This window comes from Engystomops pustulosus, chromosome 9 (assembly GCF_040894005.1).
Source record: "Engystomops pustulosus chromosome 9, aEngPut4.maternal, whole genome shotgun sequence".
Taxonomy (NCBI): domain Eukaryota; kingdom Metazoa; phylum Chordata; class Amphibia; order Anura; family Leptodactylidae; genus Engystomops; species Engystomops pustulosus.
Genome location: NC_092419.1, coordinates 46,333,691 through 46,355,243, shown reverse-complemented (window position 1 = coordinate 46,355,243; position 21,553 = coordinate 46,333,691). Strand labels below are relative to the sequence as shown.

Here is a 21,553-nt window from a genome sequence, read left to right as displayed (position 1 = left end):
AGCGCTGACTGTGAAGGTTACAGACGGGTATCAGCTGTATTATCTCCATACAACCCCGTAGCAGCAGTATATCCTGGTGCGCCCCTGTGCCAGTTTTCTGCACTCTGCACTTTCTTTTTAGTGCAAACTGCTTGCACATGTATTTATAAAGTGTCTGAGACAAATTTCCAGTGCACTCGACACAATCTATCAATCCACATTTATCATGCAAAGTCTGACAGAAATGTGTCGCACGCCCCTTGTTAATCGTCAGAGCAGTGCAGAGGGTGCCAGATTTATGCAGAATGGGTGTCACAAACCATGAATCTTGCACCGCCATGAAACTGCACATAGTAAATGTTGGCCAATATCTGAAAAACAAAGCACATTAATTTGTTTAAGGGAACATAAAATACCCTATTGCAATAAAATGAATGTTCAATGTCTATTTGGGCATCAGGATTATATCTTAAAACTGTATATGTTTATTCTACGATGCTCATAGATAGCTGTGCATGGAGCCTAGTGTCTCAAAGGTTTCTTAGTACTAGTCAGAAGGAAAACACCTCCAGGTTCTTCCGGGGGGGAATTTATTAAGAACAAGCACCAGCTCTTGATGTTCCCCCTGGATTACTCCTAAACCAGGACAAGCTATGACCTGCGGCAGGAACTGGTTCAGGCTATAGCTAATGCGCTGGTATAGGTAATTTCTGGCCCACTGTGCGCCATGATATAGACCACTCCATGCCCTTCCCAGCCCACTTGGCGTGGAGGTGGAGTAAGGGGGGAAATAGTCACAATTCCTGGACATGTGCCAAGAATTATGACTATTTTATGGCTTGTCCGTCAGTTCAAGCCATGGTGAATCCCCCCCATAGTCTAGTGTAGTGCCAAGATATGTAGTTTGAAAAAAAAAAAATTCCTGTAAAAATAATTTACAGGATATAGAAACACAGTATATGCTGAGGGAATTCTGTCATCCTTATTAGTTTACATTCACACATATGCATTTATTTTTATTACAAATGCATGTCTTTTCTCATGCTGTAGTAGTATTTTCTCAACAATCTGATCACGTGCAAAAACTGTAGATCCCCAAGCTGTCATTTTCTCTACTTCATCATGATTATTAGTCTCTCTAACACATTATTAAATGAATAACATGTTTTCTTGCCCCTAGGCTCGCCCATTGTGCAGGTGGTAATGAGAAATTAACACAGATGTGCTTTGCTGGTGGTCGGAATTTAAGTAGCGGCCAATGTCTCCCACTCCATTCTCTCACATTTGTTTACTACAGATCTGTACTTTAAGTGGAGGAGGAAGGAACATAGTAGTGTTTCCATAACAGATATTTCACAACCAGCATGTTTTGATAGTGAGATCAACGGTTTCCAAGTCAACCCGTGATCTGTATTATCTAGTGGTAAAGGCTTTTCTTTGTGTTATAAATGGAAAGCCCTTTCCTTCTATGGAAATATCTCCCTGATAATAACAGACATATTTACCTCTTGTGGTCTCTGGAATATTGCTGAGTTCAGAGGCTCACAAAAATTCTTAGCCTTAAAAGCAAATACACTATTGAACCTTCAAGCAGAATTTGTAGAGAAATTCCATTTCCATAATTGGATTCTACTCTTAGTTATATTGTTATAGGTTGTAAACCCGAAATCTAAAACAAGTCCTTGAAGAAAAGTTTTGGCCTTAAAGGGACTCCAGATAGTCACCAGATTCTACCCCACTAAACTACTAGGACACTTAGGGTATAAAATTGACCTGACCTGAGTCTTGCGACTCCTAGAAATATACCGTATATCCTTGAGTGTAACCCGAGTTTTGGAGCACAATTTTTGTGCTGAAAATTCCCCTCTCGGCTTATACTCAGGTATACAAAAAAAAATAGACTACTCACCATTCCATTCACCATTCGCCTGGGCAGCCTCTCTACATCTTCCTGCTGCAGGTCCGCGACAGCTCCGTGGGCAGCGCCTTTTCTGCTGTCATGCCGGCTGCAGGTCCGCAACAGCTTAGTGCTCACGGCCCAGCCGGCACACAACTGTGATGTCAGCCGCAGTCGTGGTTATGATTTTTACTGTTTGTTTATTTTCATATCAGTTCTAGGGAAAGGGGGTGATTTGAATATTTATGATTTTTTAAAATGTATTTTTATTTTTTATTATTTTTCAGACCCCCCTAGGGTACTTTAACCCTAGGTTGTCTAATTGATCGTACCCTATACTGCCATAATACAGTATATGCAGATTTTCCACCACATCTATTACAATGTGCAAATAGCTTACTAGATTGTAATAGATATACTAAAACAAGAAAGCCTTGGGTCTTTGTAATACCCAAGGCTTTCATGGTAACAGATCACCGCTCCCCAATGATGTCACAGGGAGTGATGATCTAAGCCAATATGGCGGCTTTTTACTGCCGGCGGCAAAGCTGCTAGCACTACTATGCAGCAAACATTCAACTTGTATGGAGAGGACTTGTGAACCCACTCCATACACCTGTAGCCAACGTGTAACATACTAATACATCACACATCACCATCACAAACCCCATTGGGCAGTAAGGAATGTGCTGTGCCAGTTCAAGGATGTATAAGAAGCTTGTAGAAATGGGCAGTTGGTTGAAATTCTGGTTCAGCAAGTTCATCGGAATATAGGGAAAAATTTGATATAGGAAAAATTTGAACACAAACCCCATTGGGCAGTTACCCATAGCAAAATGGGCCACAGAAAGTACCATATATACATAGGTTTTTCAGCTCAATTATTGTGATGAAAAAGCCCCACTTGGCTTATACTTGAGTCAGGATGCATAATGCACCTTGCATTTCATTAGTGGGGGAGGCTGTGACCAATGCATTTCCCACCTTAAGCTTATACTCGAGTGAATATGTTTTCCCAATTTATCATGGTAAAATTAGGTGCCTCAGCTTGTATTCGGGTCGGCTTATACTCAAGTACGGTATATATGGTACTTAAAATAATAACATAACATTAAGAAAATGAAATAAAGAAATAATTAAAAAATTCATTTAAAATAATGTTGTAGTGGTTAAAGGCGCTCAGGGTGTTAAAGGAAACCTACCATTTCAGATCGTCGGTGTAAGCTGTAAACACCGAGCACCAGCTCAGGGTGAGCTGGTGCCGGTGCTTAGTTTCGTTAGTGATATAAACCGCGGTATCGCGGTTTTAACACTTTTTAAACTTTATAGCAGAAACTGCTTCGGCGCTGCGTGCGCACGATCGTGCGCGCGCCTACATAGGAAATGCTGCAGGCGTTGCGCGCGCACGTTCGCGCGCAGCGCCGAAGCGGCTTCTGCTATAAAGTTTAAAAAGTGTTAAAACCGCGATACCGCGGTTTATAACACTAACGAAACTAAGCACCGGCACCAGCTCACCCTGAGCTGGTGCTCGGTGTTTACAGCTTACACCGACAATCTGAAATGGTAGGTTTCCTTTAAGACCCAGTTTTTTTACGTACAGGATTTAAGTGGATTTAAGTTTAAACAGAAAAAACAGACAATCTTCCTCACTACTTTTTGGTATTGCAGATTGTTAAAATTTCAAGTTCCAGGAATAAAGATTGTCAAAAGTTCAAGTTCTGGGAATACTGATTGTCAAAATTTTCAGTTCATGTTCTGGGAATATGTATAGTCAAAATTTCATGTTCAAGTTCCAGGAATATAAAACAGCAAAAGTTCAATTTCTGGGAATCCGGAATTCAAAAAATTGAAATTGAATATCCAGGAATATTGAAAGTCAAATTTTAAAGCTAAAGTTCTGGGATGTGGAATTTAAAAAATTCTAGAAATTCAGAAATTAAAAAATGTTAAATTGAAGTTGCAGAAATCTGAAATTGAAAAATTTTAAGTTGAAGTTCCGGAATTTGGAATATACAAAAAAAATTACATTTGAAGTTTCTGAGATGTGGAACCTATTCAGATGCTGGCAAAACCAGGTTAAGTTGAATCCATGACTGGTTCATCTTACTGAAAATTGTTGTTGTCAACCTTCGATGTAGAGAGGTGGATCCTCTTGTCGGTGATGACACTCCCAGCAGTGCTGAACACGTGCTCTTGACAGCACACTGGCCACAGGGCAGGGTAGCACCTGTAGGGCATAGACAGAAAGTTCTGTACATTTTCCCACCAAAAATTGAAAAAGGAGGACCCATCCTTAAGTACCAGCAGATTCTGCCTCCCGGTACTACAGTATACAGTATATGCCCCATATGATGGTGGTGGAGGTTGAGTAGAAGTGAACATGGCATTACATATTGTGGCCATGCTCACTCTCCATCCTGAAGTGCTGCTGGAACTCCTGCTGTGTTGGTGACTTTTTCCTCCTTCTCATGCTACTACTGAGCTCTCCATGTCAGATAGGGACTCCACCAGATCCTGCACCAAAGTGTGCTTGTAATCCCTCATTTTATTCTCATGCTTTAGTATTGGAATGGAGGATGCTACCCTGTATTCGGCACTGTTGAGTGTTAGTGCACAGGATCTGTAGCATATAGTGGCTCATGTGGGCCAGGTTAAAAAAAACAACTTGGCGAGATTTCCCTGAAAATGGACCCAGATCCTGGGTCTGGCTTTGTGCGCCTGTTTTTTTGGCGTTTCTGCTGACTGGCTTTGGATGAGGTTAAGTATTTGAGAAAAAGAGAGAGACCAGGCAGAGCAGCAACTAGAGGCATGCAGCATGAGATGAAGAGCAAAAGTGTGCATGGTGGAGCAAAGTAAATGTGAGACAATTGTCTGCACGTGAATTGGTACTGACCACCGCCTTAGTCAAGCCACGTCCAGATAGAGACATATGGCAGATTAAAACCAAAACATCTTTAGATGCTAGTCACCTGGTTTGAACATGCGTCATGCCATGCGTATTCCCCCAAACTGTCATGGCCACAATGTGAGGGGCAGATGGAGGGAATTAAATAGTGTGGGGGGTTGGAGTAGGGGCAGGGCAAAAGCAGGACTTAGGGCAAAAGAAAATTTAGGCAGCACATCTTTTGTCTGTCTTCTGCCTGGACAAAAGTTGTGAGGTTTGAATATAACTACCCCAAAGCCTAAGGTATCCTGTCCATTGCTTTGGGTAGTGATTGATACTTATGTTAGACAAAGTGCTTACTACCTCACAAGGAGAGTTTATAAAACTCCTTGTGGGTGGGAGCACATTGTCAGAGTTGCCGGGTCAGTCTATAGTGAGAAGTGAGAGAAGTCTGTCTAAGCCCAGGAAGCAGAGGTCATAAGATACTAAGCCCAGAACAGAGGTCCACATCAGGACCCTGTTCCTACACAACCACTCCCCAGCCTGAAGATACTTTAACAGGCTGTGAGCAACCACCTTCCTGTAGACCTGCTCCAACCAGCTTTCTCTAACTACCTGAAGTCTTCTGATGCTTAGGTTGCTTACAAGAACTGTTATTCTGCACCAATGAGCCTGGATTAGGCTGTTCACCATCACGGGCTCCCCATCCTCCATCACCAGGAATTCCTATCTACACATTGGGGTTGCCCAAGGGAGAAACCTACTCTGTCAGCTTCTCCCTCCATTTTCTTGCAAACACCACCTGCTGGAGAATTGCTAGGCTGTGGACGAGGCCTCCACTCCTGATATCAAGCCCGTGATCACTGCTGCCCACCGGGACGCATTGCCAGCCACTATGGTAAGCAGGAACCCAGCTTCCTCCAGCCACCCGAAAAAGTTCAAGTCCCGGTGGGGGATGTTGCATATGCATTCATGATAGAGAGGTGCCATTGAGTTCCGAGTATGGGTAGATTTGATAGATGCACAGAGGAGGGGTTATGCGGTATGAATTAAATAATATGCTTAGGGACCCAATTCCTGTGATCTCTGGGTTCCCCAGCAGTAGGATTTTCACTGATCAAACATCAGCATTGTGGATCGGTCATGAATGTCCTTTAACCCCTTAACGCTCTGCGCCGTAGCTCTACGGCGCAGAGGTATAAGGGATGTATGAAGAGGGCTCACGGGCTGAGTCCTCTTCATACAAAGGTGGGGGGTTTTGCATTTTGCAGAAAACCCCCACCGCTAATAACCACGGTCGGTGCTTGCTATTAACCATGTGATTGCCGCCGGCGGCGTTTAAAAAATGAGATCGCCGTGCCCCCGAACGTCATCGGGGGGCGGCGATCGGTTGCCATGGTAGCCTCGGGTCTTCTTTTGACACGAGGCTACATGGCTTCTGCAGATTCGTTACAATGAGCCAGTGGCTCATTGTAATGAATGTGCTGCAAAAATGCCATATATTGCAATACAGAAGTATTGCAGTATATGGTAGGAGCAATCTGACTATCTAGGGTTAATGTCTAAAAAATAGTGAAAAAAAAAGTTTAAAAAATAAAAAAAAATTAATAAAATATTAAAAATTCAAATCACCCCCCTTTCCCTAGAACGGATATAAAACATAATAAACAGTAAAAATCACAAACATATTAGGTATCGCCGCGTCCCAAAATGCCCAATCTATCAAAATATAAAAACGGTTACGGCCGGCGGTGACCTACGAGGCGGGAAATGGCGCCCAAATGTCCGAAATGCGACTTTTACACCTTTTTACATAACATAAAAAATGAAATAAAAAATGATAACAATGTCGCACAGACCTCAAAATGGTAGCAATGAAAATGTCGCCTCATTTCGCAAAAAATGACACCTCACACATCTCCGTGCACCAAAGTATGAAAAAGTTATTAGCGTCAGAAGATGGCAAAAAAATTTTTTTCTTTTTTGTACACATTCGTTTAATTTTTGAAAATTTATTAAAACACAATAAAACCTATATAAATTTGGTATCACCGCGATCGCACCGAACCAAAGAATAAAGTAGGCATGTTATTTGGAGCGAAGAGTGAAAGTTGTAAAAACCGAGCCCACAAGAACGTGCTGGGTTTTTTTTCAATTTTTCCACATTTGGAATTTTTTTTCAGCTTCGCAGTACACGGCATGTTAAAATAAATAACATTACGGGAAAGTAAAATTTGTTACGCACAGAATAAGCCCTCACACAGGTCTGTAAACGTAAAAATAAAAAAGTTATGGATTTTTGAAGTTGGAGAGCGAGAAATGAGCCGAAAAACCCTGCGTCCTTAAGGGGTTAATAGCCACCAAGCAGCCTATATAAATGGAGCAATGGTGTGCAAGCGACCACTACTCAATTCACAGACTATCTGATACCCCAGCGACATACACTTTTCCCCCATGCTGTGGAAATGGATGAGAGCCAATTGTGTAAAACCTCCTTAAAGGGGTTTTCCCATGACCACAAGATAGGCCTAACTTTCTGATCAGTGGGGGTCTCAATGCTGAGACTCCCACAGGTCACGAAAACGAGGGGTCCGATGGGGTCCCACATACCTCCGTCTGACTTCTCTTCGCTCTGTCAGATTAATGGAGCAGATGGCTGCGCATGACCGTTCTGTTCCATTAATCTCTATGGAGCTGACGGAAGTTAATAAGTGGCGCGCTCACAGATCTCCAAAGCATGTAGAAGAAAAAATGGGAGTTCACCGATCTCCATCAGCTCCATAGAGATTAATGGAGCAGAACGGTCATGCACGGCGATCTGCTCCATTGAACTGATGGAGCAACGAGGGGAAAACAACTTTAACACTGATCTAGCCTGTTTCTCTGAAAATAAGACACCCCCAAAAATAAATAAAACCTTGTAAAATTTTTTTCAAGCTTAAAAATATAAGGCCAGTGGCGTAACTAGAATCCTCTGGGCCACAGAGCAATATTTCTATGCGCCCCCCCCCCACCCTCAATTCATGTACTTCTTTCGTTAATGATGGTGAATGGAAATGCTTCCACTCCGCCTACCAGGAAATCTGGTACCAGGAACTGTGCGCCCTCGTCCGAGTCCCCCGGCTACTGCGCATGCGCAGTAGTTCTGGCCCCGGAGCCGCGGCCGCGCGGAACGCAGGGGACCCGGACGAAGATTATCTGGTAGGTGGAGTAACGCGGCTACTGGGGCGTGGAGTAGCCGCGACTAGTAGCCTCATGTCCGGCTACTCCACGCCCCAGTAGCCGTATAAAAAAATTTGCATATAGATGTAATAAAGTTTTGTAAAAGACACCCGGGAAGTGAGGATTAGCCCAAAAGAGGGCTATCCTCACGTCCCATCCATCCACCTACCACCCCTTCTACCTTTATAAGTAGAATCGGGGTGGTAGGTGCCCTTTAACATAAGTATTTGATTTCCATTTTTCTCCTACATAGTGGCCATAGTGGATGAAAATAATGAAAACCAAAAGTGGTGATGTATAGTGTCTGGATGTCTAGCCCCTCCCCCCCCCCCTTCTTCTCGAACACAGCGCAAAATAGAAATTACCATTGTGTAGCATATGACATACCAATACACAATTACTGAATGACTAAAGTAAGACATAGGTAAAAATGGCATCTAGGAACTTACAGGTGATGAGCTGACTGACCGTATTAATGATTTACCCACAACAATTGCAACCCACTCCCCCTTCCAAAACCAAAACACAACACAATTTTGGGATAAAAAACTGGGGGTCGGCCACAGCTTTATTATTTACAATAACAATAACAATAAGCGACCTGTGGGAGGAACCCAGACCCTTTCCCTAAACTTCACCTCGGATGCCTGGCCCCGCCTCCGCGTGGGCATGTCCTAGTTGTTCCGTCAGGTGATTTTACTACCAGCCGAGAGGGTCAAGATTCCACCACAGGCCAAGCTGTGACTACCAACAACAACATGAACAACGCATAACAAACAGTAAAGAATAAAATATTAACAAGCCAATAATATACAATAATAACAAAGGTAGGGTGGGTGGTATCTCTTGAGCGCGGAGCAGTCCAAAAGAGGCTGGGCTAGCTCCGCGCTCAAGAATAAATAGCCTGGACCGCTGCCCCCAAGTGGCCTGCAGAACTTGCTGGCCACCAACAGAAGACCAGCAGGGAGGATGAGGGAGGGGGGAAGCAGGAGGGACTGTGCCCCTTAAAAGGGAAGAGCACGGTCAGTCCTGCAGCCCCCCGCTTAGACAGCCTGTGGGCTGAGCAGACTGACCGTATTAATGATTTACCCACAACAATTGCACCCCGTTCCCCCTTCCAAAACCAAAACACAACACAATTTTGGGATAAAAAACTGGGGGTCGGCCACAGCTTTATTATTTACAATAACAATAAGCGACCTGTGGGAGTAACCCAGACCCTTTCCCTAAACTTCACCTCGCATGCCTGGCCCCGCCTTCGCGGGGGCATGTACTAGTTGTTCCGTCAGGTGATTTAACTACCAGCCGAGAGGGTCAAGATTCCACCACAGGCCACTAGGAGAACAGTGTAACCCTACACTGTGCTCCGACCCCCACACAAGAGGAATAAGGCCCTCTCAATGGCGTTCTGCAACCCAGAAAGAAAGATATCCAGGCCGATATCATTAAGGTGAACACCATCCTCCCTCATGAGGCCTGCGTTATCGCCTTCCAACTGCCGGTGCCGAACCACAACACCACATCTGGACCTAACGAAACATGCAACCCTCATATTCAACATACGCCGCGCCCTTTCGATGGAGTCGGGGTTACGGGCACCATTCCAGATTCCTCGTGGCACGATCTCCGACCACACCACAATCATGTCCGTGAAGAAGGCCGTGAAATGTTCAAAGTCCGACTTCATAACTGAAATCAACTCGGCCAGACGTGTTGAACACATATCGTTTCCTCCGGCATGCACCACAAGAACCGCCGGACCCAGGGAAGACTTGCTGATCGCCACCACCTCAGGCATGACTTGAAGCCATTTCAGGCCCTTGATTCCCCTCCAAGAAAGGTCCGCATTGGTAAAACCCAGGTTTAAACCTCCCGGCCAAACTGCAGCCCGCCGAGCCGCCCAATATATATAAGAGTGGCCGACCAGCCAAACCCTAGGCCGTGGGAAACCTAAAAAGAAAAAAAACAATTAGTCCAACAACAAATTCGGGCGAACATAACGCCTGAAACAATCAGATTTCCATCTGCCAATGCGCATGATATCCCCATCTGAAAGCCCAGCAGCGTCCGCCGTCGTCGCAGCGCCTATCCGGAATGAATGGGTCCCAAACTCCGCTGCCGGGACACCCGCCAGGGACAAAGCTTTCCTAAACAGTGAAGTAAATTGAAACTTGGTCAGGGGGGCGCTTGAGATTTGGGGCGCTGCACAATAAAACTACTCAGTAACTGAACCGGACAAAATGGGCCACCCACTTTTCCGACCGACAACCAACAACCCGAGCCATAGACATCTGTCTTGGAACGTTTAATAAACACCTTAACAAACTCCCCGACTAAGAGGACATCTCCCTCCCCCAGGCTAGCCTGCGCACGGCCAGAAGCAGCCACTAACTCGCTAACTCGTAAGGCGCAAAAGAAAGCCAGCGCAAAACTGCACTGAAGCAATAAAACCTTAAAAGGTGAAGAGCATACGTCCACCACAACCGTGCATAAGCGTTGCAGCAAAGCAAAAGAAATAGGTCTACGGGAATCCCTGCGAATCGGCTCCTTGCCCCAGCCCCGCAGCAGCAAAAGAAACTGGACATCTTTAGTAACATCCAGAATACCCCACAGTTTAAAAACAAAGGAAACCCCCGCCAAGCGCTTTTTAACTGCAGTGATCGACAAACCCTGCGAACGTAGACAAGCCAGGTAGCGCAGTGTATTGGCCTTAGCTACTATTACCCGATCCCCTCGTTCCTCTGTCAGCAAACTGTACCACTCGCCCCACGCCTTACCATGGCTGTTCCAGGTGCTCTCCGCCAATGATGATTGGATCAACGGTGTCAACAGTTCACCACCAGGTCCCACAGGAAGGGGGGGCAGGGGGACCCCTCCGGGTCCGCCAGGGGGTGGAAATCCCTGAACCGCTGCAGCTGGAAACGAGATAACACATCAGCAACCACATTAACCTGGCCAGGAACATGCCTGGCCCTGAAGACTATATTCAACTGCAAACATCGCAGAACCAAATGCCTAAGCAGAGCTAGAACCTGTAGCGAACTGGAGGTGAGACCGTTCAAGGCCCGGACCGTACTTTCGTTGTCCGACCAAAAACAAATCCTTTTATTCGCCATCTCATGACCCCAAAGTTCCACCTCCACTACAATCGGAAAGAGTTCTAACAAAGTCAAATTCTTTGTGAAATCCCTCTCCAACCACTGCGGAGGCCAACGTTCCGCTGACCACCGCTTACCAAAAATAGCACCGTACCCTACCGATCCTGCTGCGTCTGTATATAACTGTAAGTCAGCGTTGTCAATCTCATGCTCAAGAAATGCCGACACACCAGTATAATCAGTCAAAAAGGACCTCCAGACCCGCAAATCATCCTTCAACACCGCCGTCAAGCGTATATGGTGATACGGCTTTGAAGTACCGGCTGTAGCCAGCGACAATCTCCTAGCAAAAACTCTACCCATGGGAAAAATTCTGCAAGCAAAAGCCAATTGGCCCAGCACGGACTGCAAACGCTGCAAGGTCACTTTTTCGGATAAAAGGCACAAGTCAATGTCACCCCGCAAACGTTCCAATTTATTGGCAGGGAGGCTGAGAGTCATATTTTCTGAGTCAATCAAAATACCCAAAAAAGTCAAACGCTGGGTGGGACCCTCAGTCTTCTCTGCCGACAAAGGAACGCCGAAGAACTCCGCCACACTTATTAAGACACTTAATAAATATATGTGCAAACTCCAAAGACACTTTTATTCATGCCCACTTAGACATAAAAATGGCGGAGACATAACAATATATTTGGACCAATGTGTTCACTGAATAAAAACACACATAATAAAAACGGCATAATAAAACATGATGTTAATAAACTTCATTACAGTGAAGTTATCATATTCATTATTATATATAATTATTATACTGTATAAAGTATTCCGTGATTTTATTAAAATTATATTTTATTATATTTTTTGTTGATGCTTATTATCAAATAATAATAATAATAGATATTGTGCCTTGAAAATAGATTAATACTCCCCAAAATACGTTATAAATTTATACTGCTAAATATCAGTACGGTAGTTAAAGGGCATCTACCACCAGGATGAAGGGCTGTATGCAAATGAGCCTGAGGTGTTCATTTGCATACAGCCCTTCATCCTGGTGGTAGATGCCCTTTAATGCAGTATCATTTTTGTTAAATTAATGCTGGGGTAATGACTACTACTGCATATTACTATATACCTTTATTTTTTTTTTTATTAATCTACTTTAAACAAAACCACTTACCTTCCAGCGGCTTCTGCTTCATTCCATCCCGGCCCTGGCGCAGTGATGTCATGATGCAAGCCAAGTGTTGACTACATCCCGTGGCTGGCATCTTAAAGCTGCAGGACTTGCGGGGGAGAAACCCTGCCGCACTACTTTTATTCTCAGCTGTACTGATGCTGTTGCATTGAGTAATACAGAGTAATACAGTGATGACTGTGATGGGTCAGCTACCCGCAGAAAGTACTCATTGAAGGAAAGTGCTAAACGTGAGGGTTTGGGGCCAATCCCAGGTGTCTGCACTGGGATTGAAGTTTTTTCACTTTCTCTTCTGCACTGGGATTGTGTCGCTCCAATTGTTTTTTGGTGCAGCTTTCATGCGACACAAATTGGGGGGGATGTCGGACAATTCGACTGATTCGGACTGAGCGCGGGATTTAACTTTCAAATTGTCTCACAATCCAGTGCACTTACATGCGCCACTTAAAAAATGGTGAACTCCGTCGGACCTGAGCGGGGCACACGATCTTAGTGAATCGCAGCACAGTGCATTATAAACAGGCAATGCACTTTCGGTGAACTCTTTCAGATGGGTAAGTAAATGTGCCCCATTGTCATATCTATGGGGAAACACGGTGGCTTTAATCTGTGGCTTTAATCCTGTAAATTGGTGTAATCGACAATTAACATAAATAAGAATTAATAATGTGCTTAAAGAAATACAAACCAGTTACCGTACATGGAAATCCCTTTAATACATAAAAACTTGGGTTTCCCAAAAACCTATGTAATGTACACTCACCGGCCACTTTATTAGGTACACCTGTCCAACTGCTCGTTAACACTTAATTTCTAATCAGCCAATCACATGGCGGCAACTCAGTGCATTTAGGCATGTAGACATGGTCAAGACAATCTCCTGCAGTTCAAACCGAGCATCAGTATGGGGAAGAAAGGTGATTTGAGTGCCTTTGAACGTGGCATGGTTGTTGGTGCCATAAGGGCTGGTCTGAGTATTTCAGAAACTGCTGATCTACTGGGATTTTCACGCACAACCATCTCTAGGGTTTACAGAGAATGGTCCGAAAAAGAAAAAACATCCAGTGAGCGGCAGTTCTGTGGGCGGAAATGCCTTGTTGATGCCAGAGGTCAGAGGAGAATGGGCAGACTGGTTCGAGCTGATAGAAAGGCAACAGTGACTCAAATCACCACCCGTTACAACCAAGGTAGGCAGAAGAGCATCTCTGAACGCACAGTACGTCGAACTTTGAGGCAGATGGGCTACAGCAGAAGACCACACCGGGTGTCACTCCTTTCAGCTAAGAACAGGAAACTGAGGCTACAATTTGCACAAGCTCATTGAAATTGGACAGTAGAAGATTGGAAAAACGTTGCCTGGTCTGATGAGTCTCGATTTCTGCTGCGACATTCGGATGGTAGGGTCCGAATTTGGCGTCAACCACATGAAAGCATGGATCCATGCTGCCTTGTATCAACGGTTCAGGCTGGTGGTGGTGGTGTCATGGTGTGGGGAATATTTTCTTGGCACTCTTTGGGCCCCTTGGTACCAATTGAGCATCGTTGCAACGCCACAGCCTACCTGAGTATTGTTGCTGACCATGTCCATCCCTTTATGACCACAATGTACCCAACATCTGATGGCTACTTTCAGCAGGATAATGCGACATGTCATAAAGCTGGAATCATCTCAGACTGGTTTCTTGAACATGACAATGAGTTCACTGTACTCAAATGGCCTCCACAGTCACCAGATCTCAATCCAATAGAGCATCTTTGGGATGTGGTGGAACGGGAGATTCGCATCATGGATGTGCAGCCGACAAATCTGCGGCAACTGTGTGATGCCATCATGTCAATATGGACCAAAATCTCTGAGGAATGCTTCCAGCACCTTGTTGAATCTATGCCACGAAGAATTGAGGCAGTTCTGAAGGCAAAAGGGGGTCCAACCCGTTACTAGCATGGTGTACCTAATAAAGTGGCCGGTGCTACAATGGAAAGATTCAAAATTTCATTTAAAATGATTTTGTGGGCACATTCTTTCATACAGGATGAGGTGGGTGGGAAAAATAATCTTCATGGCATGAATGGAGAATACTTGTGGAGAGATTTCTTCTTACAGAATGGGGTGGGAGGGAAATTCCGGCATTACCAAGGACTAAAGACTAAGAATTGACAATGAAACATTGCTATCAACAGGGAAACTGCATTCTTATATCCATCACAGACCCAAAACATAACAATGAGACCATTGTTAACCCAGGGGGTATTTTATCCTTAACATGCATCAAGTATGAACATAGCAGGAGGGCCAAGAACTGACATTTAAAAATTTGGAGACAGTACCTCTTATACCCCTTAAGTTATAGCCTATATTAATGGGTAAAGATTCTAAGAATTTTGAAACCCGGGTGGAATATATGATTGTTGCATGGAACCCTTGTGTTGGACCTAAAAGTCCAAGCCCTTTTTATGTTTGTTTTCACCCTCACTGTTCAAAATCCAATTTTTTTCATCGAGGGCTTGTTTTTCCCTGGCGAAGTTGTATTTTTAATGCACAATTAAGATGTAACCTTTTTTTGGAGGCAGTTTTGAGGATGCCATGGTCTAATATAAGTAATATAACCTGAATAATAAGCTTTTTTTTACCTTTGCATGATGAAAGTAATAAACAATATAATGTCACAACATTTCAAGACTCATTTGGGCAGATTTATTAAACTGCTAAAGACAGAATTAAGTGCCATGTGACACATTTTTCAAGGGTTTTAGACACTTTTTAGATAAGTGGTGAGACCTAATAAAAGGGATGTGCAAAAGTTGTCCATTATGCATTAAAGTTTACAGCTTTAAAAAAAAATAAAACATTTTCATTGATTATTTTACATTACCTGGCTCCCTGCCACAGCATGTGGGGAGTCTCTGGGGGTTCCTTCTATTCCTCTTCACTCAGGGAATGCACTTCCTCAAGGCGAACTGTGGGGCCTAGGACCCACCAGTGAAATAGATTCTGTGGGCCCACCTACCACTACATGGAAATATTACCTGTGTGTTCTTAGGCCGCGTTTACAGAATGCATTTTCCTTGTGTCTGAAAGGCACAACAAATGCATCAGACAGAACACATCCCAAAACACATCAGTATTAATGATAGTAAAAATACAGATGTATTTTGAGGAGTGTTTTTTTCCAATGTGTTTAAATATATGTTTTAAAACACAATGCAAATATATAATGTGAACGCAGCCTAAGACCATGTGCACAAGATGCGATTGAATTGTGTTTTAAAATACAATTTAGGTCTAGAGAATCTTCTCCCTGAATGCAGACTTTTTTGAAATGCAGATTTGTTTAGCCTTAAATGCTTATGCTCGGTAAATAGTAACGTGCCTTACCCAGCGCAAGCATTTAATTCTAAACACGTCTGCATTTTGGGAGGAATATTCATTCAAGCAGGAAATTCTCCAGATGCAACTAAAATTCAATCTTGAGAACATGGACGTAAGGTCCAGCATTAGGTAGGACCAATTTAAAGCAATCAGTGCCTCTGCCAGCTCCTATTGTGGACCCTCCTGTCATCTGCCCCTTATATTGCGGCCCCACACATTATGCTCACATTGTGGCCTGTCATTCCCCCCTCATATTGCAGCTTCTCTCCTCCTTGTATTGTGGCCCCTCTCATCTCCCCCTCATATTGTGACCCCTTATCTACCCCTCATATTATGGTCTCTCATCTCCTCCTCATATTGTGGCCCTTCTCATCTATCCCTTATGTTGTAGTCTCCCACACATACCCCCATATTGCAAGACCCCTCTCATATACCCATATGGTGGGCCCCTTCTCATATCTTCCCATATTGTGGGCACCTTCTCATATACCCCCATACTGTGGGCCCCCTCTCATACCCTCATACTGTGGGCCCCCTCTCATATCCTCCCACATTGTAGGACCCCTCCCATATCCCCCATATTGTCGGCCCCCTCTCATATCCCCCCATATTGTGGGCCTTCTTTCATATCCCCCCATATTGTGGGCCCACTATTATACCCCACATGTTGTGGGCCAACTCTTATAAGCCCCATATTGTGGGTGCCCTCCCATTTCCCCCTATAGTGTGGGGCCCCTCTCACTGCAGCTACAACTTAGGATCTACCTATCACATACTTTTTTATTGGTACTGCATCTTGCGCTGTGTGTACTATTGAATTGTTCCTCAATCAGGGAGCAGGGAAGAGGCTAAGGGGGTAGCACAATCAGAGAAGAGAGGAGGAGGGATTAAGGAGCAGATCGACTTGTGCAATTGAAGTGTGCATTTACTTACCCGGTCCCATTGTGATCCCCAAGGTGCGCTGTCCGACGAGGATGAAGTCTGCTGCTATTCAACAAGATCGTGCGGTCAAGATCCTGCATGTGTCGCTTCCCCGCTCAGGTCCACCGGAGTTCACCTCCTTCTTCTGGTGTATGTGAGTGCATTGTCTTGCGACACAATTTAAATTTTAAATCCCGCGGTTAGTCCGAATCAGTCGGGTTGTCCAACGGCCATGGCCCCTATTTGTGTTGCATGAAAGTCGCCGCTATTGCACCTAAATCTGATTGCGTGTGCAAAAAAACCCTGTTAAATGCGGCGCAAAACGGAATTGGCGGGAAACCTGGCGGAAATGTGGTCCGTGGACCCTATGTGTGAGGTAAGATGCATAGAGGTAGAGAGACAGAGAGAGGATCAGAGAGAGCAAAAAACACAGAGAAAGACAGATAGATAGAAAGATAGATAGGTATAGGGATTTATTATAATTAATTTGGGGGCTACATATTATATTACTGGATAGAGTGTATATATTTATTTAATGTGAAAAATAATATCTACTCAATTATGTAATAAATTAATATTATAATTAGGAGCTATTTCACATCATAATATTTTAACGGGGGTTACAGTATGGTCAGATGTATTGTTAGTATAAATTATTAAGGGTCATAGTTGTTATTCAAAGGGCAAGATTAGGGGAAGGATTAAGCCTGCCATGAGCCCTGGGCCATATGAATATTATAGCCCCTACAAGTCTGGCTTCTTGGGGAATGGAGGATGTGTCCCTTCTGTCTGCTTTCAATCTGCAGTTTGAGAACCTTTGGAGGATCCTTAAAGGTCCTGATATGGCTTTTGTGTAGATGTGTATTGAGAGCGGTTAATAAATGTACAATGCAAAATAGCAATATACCTGTGCTGACTGTGATTACTGATGCAAACAGTGATATATGAAGTGAAGAGATGTATTGGCTAAACGGGTAACTGACCTGATTAAAAACAGTCTTCAATTGAGGAGATGGTGATGTTCAGGAAGTTTGTCCGCGGTGTGAATAGTCCCACAAGGATAGTAGGTATCCAATGTAGTAGATGGCTTTTACTGTGAGCTAAGTTTGAAGTCAGTCCAAGAGCAGAGTGATTCAGTGTGGGAGCCCCGGCCGGTGGCTCAACCCCATGATGAGTCGGAAGTGAATAGTGACGTCACTCTAAGTTACGGATGGAGTTGTGGGACATAGGTGAGCATGCACTGAACGTGTTTTCAAGAGCTAAGGCTTTCTTCCTCAGGGTAGAGTTCAACCTTCTCTGCCTCTGCCGTAATTTATCAACTTCCAAAAGAGCTTCGCCTACTTGTTCTACCTTCAATCTTCTAAGTGCGGTAAGTGAAACATTCATATGGATGTTGGTTGATATTTATTTGCAAATATCTTTGCGGGGTCTATTCAAGCAATCTATAAGTTATACTTCTGTTTTTATCAAAAATATAGATATTTACATAGATTGTGATTAAATAATGGGTGTAAACATACTGTTAACATTTCAGTGAAAATTGTGATTATAATTCTTATAATCTTATAATAATTATAATTCTTATAATCATAATTTTCATTGAAATGTTAACAGTATGATTCTTCTATTACGTTGTACACTTTTATGAGCTCAGGCGGCTCATATTATACCAGCAGCGACACCTATCTCATACCATTTATTCACATAGACCCCCAAACTTTGCGCCAACGTCCCCCCTCTGTTCATAAATGTACAATGATTTAATGGGTGAAGGCCCTTCTCAGTATAAAATTTGTTAGGTGGTTTGGGTGGCCATGGGGCTCCTAGAAGGCTTGGGCCCCTGGGTTACTGTCCAAACCGTCCTATATCATATTACACTACAGGGCATGATACTGTAAGCAACTGTGGTATCTTTATATGCACAGTGTGGAGATGTGTTGGAGACATCTGTCGAAAACATTCTGAAGTGATAAGTCATGGCCATGAAAAGTCAGCCTGAAATTCTACACATAATGGAGCAGATTGTCACATATAAGTTGCTAGATGCCACCTCTTCCTGTTTGTGGTCAGTACTGAATTCAAGGACTAAACTTTTAAAGTGCAAGACAACTTTGACCAAGTCTTCCTTCTGAATGTGAGCTGGGATGTGTGGCTGTTATTTGTTGTCAGTATTCTGCAGTGATTCCAGTCAAACACCAGCCCAAAATGACTAGCTTTCAGTCTCAATTTTCCAGCACCATGCTTCTCCACATTTTGATTTTGAATACACTGGGGCACATTGAGGATTCGGAGCTGCCGTGATTCACTAAGATCGTGCATTCAATTTCCTGCATGTGTCGCTTTCCAGCTGAGGTCCGACAGAGTTTACCTTCTTCTTCCCGGTGCATGTAAGTGCATGGCTTGCGACACAATTCTGAATGTTAAATCCCGCGCATTGACGGCCACGCCCCCAATTTGTATCGCATGAAAGCCGGCGCCGATGCACCAAAATTGGATTTCATGTGTGACAAAAAGCTCTTCTAAATGCAGCACACATCGGAAATCGTCGGATACTCCGACGATAGTGCGGTCCGCAGACCCTTAGTAAATGAGCCCCACTGCCTACAGATGTGACCCAACACAAATTACCTACGTTGACTGAACTGCACCTAGGTCACATACTTTGACAGAACCCCTCTAGCAACAGCCCTGGTGCCCACCACAACCAGAGCATGGTCATATACAGAAATTCTTTGGATTATTTGCTGATCTCCCAATAAACTGAAATCACAAACTTGCATAACAATTAGTGATGAGCGAGTATGCTCGGTCGAGTATTAGCATACTCGGACCGGCTCGTTGCTCGGACGAGTATTTGCCCTGCTCGATAACGAGCATTTAATTAAAAAAAAAGAAGTGAAGAACAGTAAAAAAATACAATTAAAACATTTAATTTAATCGTTTAATTGAAGAAAACAGTGAAAGAACACAGTGCAGAATAGATTGCAGATGTTCGGGAACATCTGCGATCTGTTCCGGAGACACGCGTGCAGAACGGTGTTCTCCGCAATAGTACTTGAAGAACAATATGTGTGAAGAACACATTACAGATGTTTGGAAACATCTGCAAGTTGTTCTCTACACATATTGTTCTTCAAATACTATTGCGGAGAACACCGTTCTGCACGCGTGTCTCCGGAGCAGATCGCAGATGTCCCGGAGACACGCGTGCAGAACGGTGTTCTCCGCAATAGTATTTGAAGAACAATATGTGTGAAGAACAACTTGCAGATGTTGCCAAACATCTGCAAGTTGTTCTTCACACATATTGTTCTTCAAATACTATTGCGGAGAACACCGATCTGCGCGCGTGTCTCCGGAACAGATCGCAGATGTTCCCGAACATCTGCAATCTGTTCTGCACTGTGTTATTTCACTGTGCTCGTTTAGTTTGTAATTTTACTGAAAAATGCTCGGGTCTCCCATTGATTTCAATGGGGCTCGTTACTCGAAACGAGCACTCGAGCATCTGGAAATGTTCGGCTCGAGTAACGAGCACCCGAGCATTTTAGTGCTCGCTCATCTCTAATAACAATGATAGGGCTCCCTGATAGTGTCAGATACTACCAGTACATATTGCCCAAGTGCAGGAAGAACATATCCTTTTGATGTTCACAGTACATAAATGATATTCATATTGCAATAAAGAATCAATTATACACAAGATTAAAGTCCTAATTTTCATATTCTTAGCGACAAAAGCAGAAGAGTAAAACAATCCACAACAATCTTAACATACTACCCTTTATTGCCTAAAATATTGTCTGTGTTCATTCTAGCATGTAATGAAGACAAAAAATAAATATGCATAAAAATAATCACATTGAATATGAAAACCATGGACATGTTATAGAGGTCTTCGCTTATATATTGAGCCCATTCCCTGAAAGAAAGGCGTGTATTTCACAGTATGATAATCCCATGCAGGTTTTGTAGGTGCATATAATACAACAAAACACACCGTATGCGACAAAACAGACCCTGCCATATAAAAACTTTGCATAGATCATAGACCGGTGATTGGAAAAATGCAAGGATTTTGTCTTTTGCATAGCAATGATCCATCTGTAGGTGGTTTATCTGGTGTAATATGAAAATCCTGTTAAGGATGACCTCCTGAAAGGTGTCCTTCTTAACTGATTCAGACTTGATTTAATCCCTGAGATTAAGGTCACCATCTGTAGCTTCATTTTATCCACTTTCCATTTCAGGTGTCATGAGAGCTGTAATGTGCCGGACCTGTGAGATTCTTTTCACGGCTGTCTTCAGGAGTCGCTTTAGATCACGGAAGGCTATGTCTTCCCTACAAATACATCACAAAGTAAATTACATAAAAATAATATGCATTCTGTGTTTCACCTAACTCAAGAAAATAATACTAAGCTCTACCGAAATATCACATCATTCTGATCTATTGTGCAAAGATCTTTCTGCTTTGAGAGCTCCTCTCCATAAAAAAGGTCAGAGAGTTATAAGAGCAGAAATCTATACCTTATATAGTTTATGTATGTGTTTACAGGGTGGCTGAGCCATTCAGTATTGCCACCCCTGTCATAGAATGTTTACAACCATGAAAACCAACATGTCAACATTTTTCATAAAATGAATATAATATAAAATCAATCATAAACATCATCACAAGATTTTCTCTGTATTGCATCTGACAGAAAGGTATCAATGCTGTTGTAGATGTCTACACCAATTATACTTTTCATGGGGTCTTATGTTTTGAAACAAGAATTTCTCATTAATCTGTCCACTTAGGCTCTGTTCACATTAAAGCACATCCACCACCAGGATGAAGGATTGTAAACCAAGTAACCTGACATACTGATGTGTGCCCCCTCTTGCAGGATATGGTCTTCTATTATATTCTAATATCCTGTTTTTTAAGCAAGGCTTTAAAAATTATGCGAATGAGCCTTAGGGGCTCCAGGCTCAA

General features: G+C 43.3%; 1 protein-coding gene across 3 annotated transcripts in view; it reads right to left on the bottom strand.

Moving 5' to 3' along the window:
• Positions 1 to 20,339: 20,339 nt before the first annotated feature.
• The window catches only part of GUCY2F (guanylate cyclase 2F, retinal), a 64,643-nt gene continuing 63,429 nt past the window's right edge, over positions 20,340 to 21,553 (bottom strand). For all 3 annotated transcript variants that reach the window (XM_072125449.1, XM_072125451.1, XM_072125450.1), the window contains one exon: positions 20,340 to 20,914. In XM_072125449.1, the coding sequence (XP_071981550.1) occupies positions 20,803 to 20,914 (112 nt within the window). In that variant the 3' untranslated portion in view covers positions 20,340 to 20,802. The remainder of the gene's footprint in view (positions 20,915 to 21,553) is intronic.